Genomic DNA, 12,297 nt, shown 5'->3' on the forward strand with positions numbered 1-12,297 from the left:
AGTTCCTGGGGCCCAAAGCTGCAGTTCCTTAAATGCCTGATACAACATGGACTACTGTTTCCATGGGCGCCTGAGCTGCCTCCAGAGAGGACCTGGGAGAACACAGGAAAAGCACCATAAACGCTCTACCAGTTCATACACCGCAAGAATGGAAGGCAAGGCCCCTCAAGAGGACCCCAAGTTCCCCAAGCTGACTATGTCTGGTACATTTAAATTGGAAAACTTCCATCCTTGTCCTCAGAGCATGCTGGCTATGTTGGCTTTGACGAAAGTAAAATCAGCCCTTACTCCTTGCACGTATCTCACAAACGTGGTTCTAGTCGCCAGTGAGTTCACCTGTCAAGTCAGCCTTCCTTCCTAGCTGGGCATCTCTTTCCCCTTAGGACATGGCTGAAGCCAAAGTGAATACATGGTGAGTATTCAAATCACAGAAGCTTGCACTGAGCCACCAGAAGGGTGGCAGTACTTCTATTTACATTTATTTTGCACCGAATCCCTCAAATTAAGAATAAGGTGTTCCAGGCTGAGCACAGTGGCTCACACCTGTAATCCCAGCACTTTGGGAGGCCAAGCTGGGCAGATCACGAGGTCAGTAGTTTGAGACCAGCCTGGCCAACATGGTGAAACCCCACCTCTACTAAAAATACAAAAATTAGCTGGGCATGGTGACAGGTGCCTGTAATCCCAGCTGCTCAGGAGGCTGAGGCAGGAGAATGGCTTGAACCCGGGAGGCAGAGATTGCAGTGAGCTGAGATCGCGCCATTGCACTCCAGCCTGGGCAAAAAGAGCAAAACTCTGTCTCAAAAGAAAAAGAAAGAATAAGGTGTTCCAGTATCTGAGGCAACTAAACCATTTTGTTCTACTCAGTGCACCTGCTGCCTGAGTTCAATCAGCTTCTCTCTCAGTGGCTTCGAAGCAGCCTGGGCATGCTGCACACAGTCTCCATTCCCCTTTCAGGGCTGTCCTCACTTTCCCTGTAGACATCTGTCTTTTGCACATTTGGGTAGCCAGAGACCAGAAACCTCAAGTTACAAACAAATAAGCAACAGGGGGGACTTTCCTAAGATCTGAGTTAGTTTCCTTCCTCCCTACTAGAAAGTTGTCTTCCAATTTCACCATTCATTAAATATGTATTATATACAAGATAGTCAAATTTCCAGCATAACTGAGATGAAGATATCGTGACTTTGAAAAGATGAGAAATCCTCGAGAAATCAGCTCTTTATGAAGTTTAGAATAAAACCATCCTATCCTTTAGGTCTGTTTCAAAGCAGATGTTAGTTTTAATGCTAAATATATCAACTCCTTTTACTGAACACCATCAAAAAACAAAGCCACTGCTCACAGCCTGCTTCTCAGACTTTTCAGTACTTCCTAAGTGCCTTCACTTTTCCTCTGTAGAGAAGAACAGACATTGGTGATGACCTGACATTCAGAAGGTGGCCACACAAGCCTGTAGGTCACTGCAGAAGCACCCCTATGAGGATGGAGACCATCCCAGCTACCCCAGCTACACCTACCCTCCAGTGCCTGCATACACAGGCCAAAGCAATCACTCTAAGAGAGAGCTACAGCTAAGACTAGCGGGAGAAAGTGCCACCAATCACCTTTTTTTTGTTGTTGTTTTTGAGACACAGTTGCACTCTGTTGCCCAGGCTGGAGTGCTATGGTGCAATCTCGGTTCACTGAAAGCTCCGCATCCTGGGTTCATGGGATTCTCTTGTCTCAGCCTCCCAGGTAGCTGGGATTAGAGGTGCCCACCACTACGCCCAGCTAATTTTTGTATTTTTAGTAGAGGTGGGGTTTCGCCATGTTGGCCGGGCTGGTCTCAAACTCCTGACCTCATGATCCGCCCGCCTCGGCCTCCCGAAGTGCTGGGATTACCGCACCCAGCCCAACCACCCTATGTTAACACATGCCATTGATGAGACTGTAAGTAAGTAGGGAATAAATGTGGGTCAACCCGACTCTGAAACAACAAATATCAGATTTGTTGCTGAAGCTGAAATTAATATGTGCAATAACGCATGACAACTATGCAGAAGATTCTAGACAAGTTACACATTCTTAAAAAAATTCAGCTTAATCCCTAAGAGGACCCAAGAAGGTATGTAGTTCTTTTATTTCGCTGCAAATCCAGAATTATATTTGTCTCTCCTACTTTTGGTAAAGATGTATCAAAATAGGTTTCCCTTTCTCTCTCTCTCTCCCCATCCACCCACTAGAATGCTTTGGGAAGAACCCTGTCTGAGCTACACGCCAACTCTCGCTCCCTCTGGTCATTCAGCCCGCATCCAAGAGCCTACTGTGTGTCAGCAGGCTTAACGTTGCTTCCAGGCTTAACGCGTCCCCAAACTCAGGCTGCGTGACAGGCCGGGGAAGTTTGGCTCTCCCGTGCTCGGCATGCAGGGACTTCCCATGTGTGCACTAGACAGAAAGCCTGGAGCCATGGCTCCTGCCCTCTTGGATAAGGGAGGACAAACTCGGTCCTCTGCGGTGAGTTTGCCTCATAAAGGAGCACACAAGGATTTCCAGTGGCTCTAGGTGATGTGCCCCACCAGAGACCCATGGCCGGGAGGTGGCTCTCGCCTGTAATCCCAGCAGTTTGGGAGGCCGAGGCGAGAGGATCACTTGAGACCAGGAGTTCGAGACCAGCCTGGCCAACATGGCAAAACCCCATCTCTACTAAAAATACAAAAATTAGCCAGCATGGTGGTGCACACCTATAATTCCAGCTACACAGGAGGCTGAAGCAGGAGAATCACTTGAACCCAGGATGTGGAGGCTACAGTGAGCTGAGATCATGCCACCGCACTCCAGCCTAGGCAACAGAGCAACATTCTGCCTCTAATTAATTAATTAATTAATTAACTAACTAAATCAAATCAAATCAGGGAAATATCAAGCTTTCTGAATCTAAAAACAAGGCCAGATCCACGTGCTTTTCCTCAAAGCCCAAGTCTGTATATAAAATATTTCATTTCTCAAATATGTGTTCACTCAGAATACCTTTCTTCTGTGATCCCCCCAGGGGTCCTAAGGAAATGTGGATGAAGCTGCCATGCAGCTGCTAAGACACACGGCAGCCCACAGCCACTAGGCTCACCTGGCTGTCAGGAGCCAGCACAGGCAGTCGGCACAAAGGGCCCCTCATTCCTTTGGAAATCCGTCTGCACTGAGCCCCTAAGAGACCAGGACCCTGACAACACAGGGCATCCGTAAGGCTCTCTGACGCTCAGAAAAAGGCTCGTCCCTCCATCCTCTTCCTCCCATCCTGTCCTAGAGAGAACCACCTAAGCCAACCTGCTGACAATCACCGAGCAGCTTGGTGGCTGGGGTTGTGGAGGGTGAGACATGGGCCTTCTCTTGTAAGGTGGGGCCTGTCAGGCTGCAGGAGGCCCTGGGAGATGTCTTAAGTGGGCCAGGAGGACTCTGAGGCAGAGGAGGACTCGAGCTAGAATTAGAGGGATGAAAAGTCAAATAAATTACACAAAAGCGGTCCTAGTGGGAGCCGAGAAAGAAGAGCAGGAAAAGGGAGATGGGGAGGAAAGGAGAAGGCCAAAGAGGGTCTGCAAAGCCAGCCAGACCCGGGAGTTCAGAATCTGCCAGGCCACGAGGGACCAGGGTTCCCTGCTGAGGACACCTGCCTCTGGGCAGCCGCTATTCATCCTTATAAACCGGCAGAAAGAGCCTGCCTCGTGGGAGAGTTTCCATTTACTACACCACTTTAATTCAGCTCTCCTCCAGCATCTTCAGCCAGTCAAAACAGATTGTAATTTGATTTAATGAAGCCCATCACTCTCCAACCACCCTCCCCAACAAAAAATAGCCGAATACACTTTTTTTCACCCCACCATTCCCAACTTCGGGATATATCTTTTCTGTTTTGAGATTTCAGGATCATCTTTTTTCCTTTCCGCTTCCCTCCCTCTTTCCCTCTGTGGGCAGCTCCTCAGTCACTCTGCCCTCTTGGACTCCGTGGCTATGATGTGGGGATCCCTGGCCCAGGGCCTCCCCTGTGCCCTGTGAGGGCTGAGCCAGGTGACTCCCACGCCTGGCAACTCCAAGCAGCCCAATCAACCGGGAGTGACAATGCACCCCCTACCCTCCCTGCTCCCAAGGGAGCTACGAGCGGCTCCGCACTGTGGCCATAAGTCCTGCTGGAGTGGCCACACATGGCAATCATGACTAATTGGCAATCTGAGGCTCACCTGGCTCGTGACCCCAAGGGCACCTTTCTGCAGCCATTATCTGGGAAGGGAAGGGAAAAGGGACCAACCAAAGAGAGCCAGGGAGCAAGTGTGAAGAGACTGTTTTCCTCAGCTTTCAAACCTGGGCTCTCCTGGCAGGGCTTCAAGAAGACTGAGTCATTACCTGTTTATACCCACAGGCCCACGCCTCCATGACAAATGGTACAAATGAGAACTGACCAGGAATTGGGAGGCAAGGTACATGTCTTTCACTTTCTGAGAAAGCTGCTGAACCTGCAGTCAACAGCTTGGCCCAGAAGCCTGCAGCCCCATCATAGGGCCAGCCCCACATACCTGCAGGCACCCTGGCAGCTCAGCCCTGGCCAACACCAGGCCCTTTTTAGCCTTTCCTCTCCCCTCTTCTTTCTGATAATTCCTAGGGTAGAAGACAGAGGGGGAATGTCTTGTAGAATCTCCCTGAATTCTGGAATGTAAATGAAGGCTGCCAACTGACGGCTTTTCTCCAAAACCAGTTCTCTTACCACAAGGGATTTGGTGCTACAGACCTTCAATGTATTCTTTCCTCCCTTCTACCCAAAACCAAAAAACGCCACATCTGGAAGTGGAGCTATGCCGGGATATCAGTAGATTTGTGAGGAATCACCGGAAATCCCAGCGCTGTGGGACTGGCCAGAACAGCTGCTAGCAGGCCTCTGACTCCTGCAACTACACGGTTGCACTCATATGCCCATGTGTCCCACACACACAGGCAGAGGGGAAGAAGCTTCAACTGGCGCTCCTGTGAGCCCTCTAGCAACTCACACAAGCCAGGCTTGTTGCTTCGGGGCTTCCTGCGACTTTCCCATTTTTAAGATATCTTTGTAAGCTGCACTGAAAGGACTCAGATACCAACTACTGTAGAGGCATTTGAAGAAATACAGGAGGGCATGGCACCCACTGTACTGGACTGTCTTGCTTTTAAAACGGGTGCTCCTATGATGGAGCCAGAGAGACCATCATGGGGAGCCTGGGGCTGAGAGGTGCAGGTCCAAATCCCAAAGGACACTGCCCCAAGCATGTCCTTTCACAGGGGGCGATGAGCACCCCCTCACCCTCCATCTCAGATTATCAGAGGTGGCACAAGATCATGTGAAATTCCTTGGAATCTTAACCAAAAAAATCAAGAGCATTTGCGTTTGATTTTACCTAACTCACGACTACACATGATCCATTTAAAACAAATGGACACAGCAGGAAGGGGCTTTGAATTCTTTCTGAACACATCAAACCCTCAGCATGCTGCTGCTCACAGGCCATGAATGAAGGGACACTCTCTCCCCCACACATTGAGAAAAGACAGAGGACAGTGCATGGATTTCAAGAATAATAAGTCTTCTTTAAAACAAAAACACTATATTAATACTGAACACTAACTTTAGAGCTTTGAAGGAACTTGGCATGTCATCCAGCCCAAGTATGGAAGATTAAAGCTCAGAAAAATCACATTTGAATATCAGTATTTGTCTTTTTGCAACTTATTTCACTCAACATAATGTCCTCAAGGTTCATCCATGTGGTAGCATGGGTCAGGATTTCCTTCCTTTTCAAGGCTGAGTAATATTCCATTGTACAGCTCACATTTTGCTGATGGCTTCATCTCTTGCTGGACACTCACGTTGCTTCTACCTTTTGGTGACTATGAATAATGCTGCTGCAAACATGGGCGTACAAATAGCTCCAAGCCCCTGCTTTCAATTCTTTAGTGTATATACCCAGAAATGGAATTGCTGGACACTAAGATAATTCTACTGTTAATTACTTTTGCACCAAGATAATAAAAAATAACTAGTGGTTCTTTAAAAATTAAAAATAAAAATTTTGGATAATAACGTTGAACTTCCTTAAAGCAACAAACAATTCAAACAACTATCTCACAAGTCTCTAGGATTAGTATCAATTTGTGGCAAACAAACCACGTAGCATACTGACTTACACTACTAGTGAGGCATATTTCTGATGACAAAGTGGTACCAAAAATAAGTCCAGCTGTCCTGAAAATGTTTTCTACAAAGTAATTTCCTGTGAAAAGACAAAATGTCAGCCAGGCACGGTGGCTCACACCTGTAATCCCAGCACTCTGGGAGGCTGAGGCGGGTGGAACACGAGGTCAGGAGTTCAAGACCTGCCTGGCCAACGTGGTTGAAACCCCATCTCTACTAAAAATACAAAAATTAGCTTGGCGCGGTGGTGGGCACCTGTAGTCCCAGCTACTCAGGAGGCTGAGGCAGAAGAATCGTTTGAACCTGAGAGGCGGAGGTTGCAGTGAGCCGAGATAGCGCCATTGTACTCCAGCCTGGGGGACAGAGAGATTCTCCATCTCAAAAAAATAAAAAAAAGAAAGAAAAAGAAAAGACAAAATGTCTTAATGTTCACTAGCAAAGCACAGTGCTCCACAGATTTCCACTATGCAGCTGCCCATACTACATTTTTTTTTGTTTTGTTTTGTTTTTTTTTTTGAGACAGAGTCTTGTTCTGTCACCCAGGCTGGAGTGCAGTGGTGGCATCTCAGCTCACTGCAAGCTCCGCCTCCTGGGTTCACGCTATTCTCCTGCCTCAGCCTCCTGAGTAGCTGGGACTACAGGCGCCCGCCACTACACCCAGCCAATTTTTTTGTATTTTTAGTAGAGACGGGGTTTCACCATGTTAGCCAGGATGGTCTTGATCTCCTGACCTCGTGATCCACCCGCCTCAGCCTCCCAAAGTGCTGGGATTACAGGCGTGAGCCACCGCACCCGGCCCTACCCATACTACATTTCTAAAAGTATTCTTTATGAAAATCAATTTTGAAATAATATCTGAAAACTTGAAGTCCACTGCGTAAATGAAATGAGTAATCATAATTTCTGTCATAACTCTGTCGAGATTAACAACATAGGAAATCTGGATTATGCCACAAGGGAAATTGAAATCTAACATAACCAAGGCTAACAAAAGCACTTGTACGTAAGGGACGGGCACAGCTCATGGGTCCCCTGTGCAGGTGGGAGACACTCTAGAACAGACGCTCTCACCTCTTGGTGATCTGGCTCGGCTCCTGCAGATCGGGGTCGAGGTCAAAGACCTCATTATCCAGCAGCCTTCGCAGCGTCACGTCGGCCAGCTGCTCCATGACCTTAAACACCTCATCCAGGTTCAGGAACATGGAGAAGTCACGTTCCTTATTCTGCGTGGTGATTCGGATGGTATCCGTCAGAAAGACATTGGACGTTCTTTCTAATTTCTGGATATCAACCCACGGAACTACGAGTTTAACTGTAAGAGAAAAGTGTGAAATACATATTATGCCATGAAATTTGAGCCAAACTTGAGTGTGTCGGCAAGCAACTATCCAAAGCTCTCCTTAGGCCAATGTGTAAATGCCTTTTAAAAAAATCTTTTAAGTTCAGGGATACACGTGCGGGTTTGTAATATAGGTAAACTCATGTCAGAGGGTTTATTGTACAGATTATTTCATCACCCAGGTGTTAAGCCTGGTACCCATTAGTAATTTTTTTCTGATTTTCTCCCTCCTCCCACCCTCCACTCTCAAGTAGGTGCCTGTGTCAGTTCTTCCCCCATGGGTTCTTGTCATTTAGCTCCCACTTGTAAGTGGGAACATGCGGTATTTGTTTTTCTGTTCCCGTGTTAGTTTGCTAAGCATAATGGCCTCCAGCTCCATCCATGTTCCTGCAAAGGACATGATCTCATTCTTTTTTATGGCTGCATAGTATTCCGTGGTGTATGTGTACCACATTTTCTTTATCCAGTCTACCAATGATGGGCATTTAGGTTGATTCCATGTGTTTGCTACTGTGAATAGTGCTGCAAAGAACATATGCATGCGTCTTTATGGTAGACGATTTATACTCCTTTGGATATACACCTAGTAATGGTATCACTGAACTGAATGGTAGTTCTATTTCTAGTTCTTTGAAGAATCACCACACTGCTTTCCACAATGATTGAGCTAACTTATACCAGCAATACCATTCTGGACATGGGAACAGGCAAAGATTTTATGATGAAGATGCCAAAAAGCAATTGCAACAGAAGCAAAAACTGACAAATGGGATCTAATTAAGTGAAAGAGCTTCTGCACAGCAAAAGAAACTATCAACAGAGTAAACAGAGAACCTACAGAATAGGGGAAGTTTTTTGCAAACTAGACATCTCACAAAGGTCTAATATCCAGCATCTATAAGGAACTTAAACAAATTTACAAGAAAAAAAGAAACCACCCCATTAAAAAGTAGCCAAAGGACACGAACAGACACTTTTCAAAAGAAGACATACATGCGGCCAACAAGCATATGGGAAAAAAAAGCTCAACATCACTGATCATTAGAGAAATGCAAATCAAAACCATAATCAGATGCTACCTCATACCAGCCAGAATGGCTATTATTAAAAAGTCAAAAAATAACAGATGCTGGCGAAGTTGTGGATAAAAGGAAACATTTATATGCTGCTGGTATAAATACCTTTAAACCAGAGCAGGAAAGAAGAGCATAGACCACTTGCCAACTGTTGGTCAAAACCCAACTCATGTTCTAATGGTTTTCTTAAAGATCTCAGTAAAACTTCCCAAGCTGCTGGCTACTGCATGTTTCAAAGGAACACTATTCTGAAACACCAAGTTAACAACATATACCTTTCTCAAGAATATTTAAACTTCAACAGTTATGCAAAAGTTTCTGAATCTACATAAATTCTGGTTTCAAAAACAGCATTCAAGGTGTAAGCTATGGGGAAAAGAGGTGTGTAAATGAGGATCATTCATGATCTCGTTCAGAGAAACGGACTTAACATTTAGCCTGTGTCAATAACAGTTGTTAGAGTCTTAGAAGACAGAGTATAAGTAGTTTTTATGAAACTTTAAAAAAGTAACATAGTACAAACAGCACATTTTAGAAACACCTGGTCTAGTCTCAGAAAGGTTTCTAACAGCAGTAGCCAGCAAGGAGAACAGAAATCTAAACATCTGGCGGCTTGCTGTCATCAGAGAGGCATGCAGAACAACTGAAAATCAGAAATGTCACCACATATTAGGAATCATTTATTTTTCCTAAATCTTTTTTTTTTTTTTTTTTTTTGAGGCGGAGTCTTGCTTTGTCACCCAGGCTGGAGTGCACTGGTGCAATCTCGGCTCACTCACTGCAACCTCCGCCTCCAGGGTTCAAGCGATTCTCATGCCTCAGCCTCCCAAGTAACTGGGACCATAGGCGTGCACCACCGTGCCTGGCTAATTTTTGTATTTTTAGTAGAGGCGGGGTTTCCACTGTGCCTGGCCTATTTTTTCCAAATCTTATCCTCCTAACACAAAAAGGTTTAGTGATAATCACTAATAAGTGTCAGAAAACAATTCATTTTCCTTTTCAAATAGAGAATGACTTTTTATTTTTACCATTTCTTTCCATTTATCTTGCAATACCACTTTCAGCGCTTTAATAATTTTAAAGGCCACATTTCTGCATCAGGCTCGACAATAAACTTCTCCAGCTACTTCTAGCTGCTTTCATAAAAACTCTTTTATACACAGGTATATGCTCCACCTACACCACCAACTTTGATTCATTAAGCATCTCCTTTGTGAAGCGCCCGCCCTGCATTGAAGGAGCTTGTTCACACAGAAAAAACAGCCATGCGTATTAATAAGTGCCACTGACTTGCTGGGACCCAGCATAAAAATGCAAATACAGTACAAATAATATAGGGACCAGGGAAGGCTTTCTGGAGGTGACAAAATCTGAACTGAATTTTGAAGGATGAAGGATGAATAGGAGTTTCCAACAGGCTAAGTACAGAGAAAGGAAAGAAAGCCACCAGGTGTACTTTGAAAAGCATTTCAAAACAAGGAAGGTGGCCAAGGTTAGGTAAGGGCACACTCCAAGGGTGCAGAAGGGCTGTGCAGATAGGGTGTATATCCCAGAGCATCAGAACCAAGGCTGGCGAGCTGGAAAAGGAAAACCATGTGCCAGAAGCCAGCCACAGCAGACACTCAAGAGAAGCCCCTCTCACTGGTTCAACTTGAAATATAAATGAAGAAAGAAAACAAAATCACACACTCACATATGCAGCATCCATACTACCCAACATGAGCACTTGAAACAATATTTGGTTCTGGAAGAAGTTTCCGTGGGAATGACTTTTTAAACACTCAATATACAATTGACACTTGTGGCTTCTCTTTTTCACCTTGGAATCCCATTGCCTAGGACAATTCCTGCCACTGGATAAATAGGTGAGCAGTGAATCAGTGCATGAATCTCAAGGAGATAGTGAAGAATTCCCCTTCTGGAAGTGACTGCATATCCAGCCAGTCTTCCAAGGGGCAGTCCTGACCTTCAGTGCCAGGAATTTTTTTAATGGCCTGCTTTGTTAAGAAGCAGGAATATGTTCTCCACTTTGAGAAATATTAAGCCATCAGTGATAATACTATGTTTTCTAAACAACTTATAGTAGTAGAAACCCTTTAGTGGCTACAGAAAGTGAACTATACAGGATGTTTCTTGAAGCAGTAGAAAAAGTGAATTCTCCAGATCTAATCCCCTGCTAGCAGTAGCATATATAAGTAATCAAGTGTCACCTGGTGTCATCTCCACCATTTATTTAAATCTGTCCAACTCTTCCTGTTCACGGCCCTTCCTGGGAGCAGCGCTGAGTCCCGAGGGCCAACTTTATCTTGGAAGAGCTGCCAGGCCTCACTTACGTTCCTTGCCCAGGAAGAAGGAGTAGAAGCAGAGGTGGTTGATGCTGAGGTACAGCCAGCCCTGGCGGGGCACCCTGCCCTTCCAACAGCAGCAGGAGTAGTAGGTGACCAGCTTCTCCGCCTCGGGGAAGTTGAACCTGGCCTCGAACTTCACCAGGGCTTCTCGGAATTTCTCGGGTTCCTCCTCCTGCTCGGCGAGCCTGCTGCTGGTCTCCTCGGCTATCAGAGCCTGACACACAGAGATGACAGTCCCTGCTCAGTGAGCCAGCAATGGGAAGGCAGGGGGTGCAAGGGACAGGAAGCAGGAGGGACTGAGGCGCACAGGCCCCCAAGAAGTGTGCGCTGCTTCAACGACAGACACACCTGACGAGGAGAATGGCTCAGCCGTGTCATCCGTCAGCCACCCAGACACATGGCTGCAGCAGAAAAAAAAGGAACGGCAGTCGGGGTCAGAAAACCCAAGAACCAGTCTCTCACTCAGCCACTTACCAATCATGAGGCTCTGGGCAAATCATTTGACTTCTAAGCCCAGTTCTCAAACGATCATTTTCTTTTTTTTCTTTTCTTTTTTTTTTTTTTTTTTTTTTTTTTTTTTGGAGATGGAGTTTTGTTCTTGTTGCCCAGGCTGGAGTGCAATGGCACGATCTCAACTCACCGCAACCTCCACCTCCTGGGTTCAAGTGATTCTCCTGCCTCAGCCTCCCAAATAGCTGGGATTACAGGCATGCACCACCACGCTGGGCTAATTTTGTATTTTTAGTAGAGACGGGGTTTCTCCATGTTGATCAGGCTGGTCTCGAACTCCCGACCTCAGGTGATCCACCTGCCTCAGCCTCCCAAAGTGCTGGGATTACAGGCGTGAGCCACCACGCCCAGCCACAAATGATCATTTTCTAAATCTTCCCTACAGGCATATGAGGATAAAAGGACTGGCTCAGGCCTGTGAACTCAGCATCAATCCCAAAGAACTACCCAACTTTAAGATAAAAGTTTGTCCTTTGAGCGTCCAGGTGCAGTGGCTCACACCTGTAATCCCAGCACTTTGGGAGACGGAAGTGGGCAGATCACTTTAGGCCAGGAGTTTGAGACCAGCCTGGCCAGCATGGTGAAACCCCATCTCTACTAAAAATACAAAAATTAGCCAGGTGTGGTGGTGCACCTGCAATCCCAGCTCCTTGGGAAGCTGAGGCACAAGAATTGCTTGAACCCCGGAGGCAGAGGTTGCAGTGAGCCAAGATTGTGCTACTGCACTCCAACCTGGATGACAGAGTCCTCAAAAAAAAAAAAAAAGTTAGTCTTTTGAGAAAAACTCACGAAGATCTTCCTCATTAGGTTCAAAAATGTTGGCATTTAAGGCTA

General features: G+C 46.1%; 1 protein-coding gene across 4 annotated transcripts in view; it reads right to left on the reverse strand.

Moving 5' to 3' along the window:
- TBC1D8 (TBC1 domain family member 8) overlaps nt 1–12,297 on the reverse strand; it is a 142,700-nt gene that overhangs the window by 34,449 nt on the left and 95,954 nt on the right. For all 4 annotated transcript variants that reach the window (XM_024242239.3, XM_024242238.3, XM_063713527.1 and 1 more), the window contains exons 4-5: nt 10,939–11,167; nt 7,262–7,502 (exon numbers count right to left, since the gene is read on the reverse strand). In XM_024242239.3, the coding sequence (XP_024098007.2) occupies nt 7,262–7,502; nt 10,939–11,167 (470 nt within the window). The remainder of the gene's footprint in view (nt 1–7,261; nt 7,503–10,938; nt 11,168–12,297) is intronic.

This window comes from Pongo abelii, chromosome 12 (assembly GCF_028885655.2).
Source record: "Pongo abelii isolate AG06213 chromosome 12, NHGRI_mPonAbe1-v2.0_pri, whole genome shotgun sequence".
NCBI lineage: Eukaryota > Metazoa > Chordata > Mammalia > Primates > Hominidae > Pongo > Pongo abelii.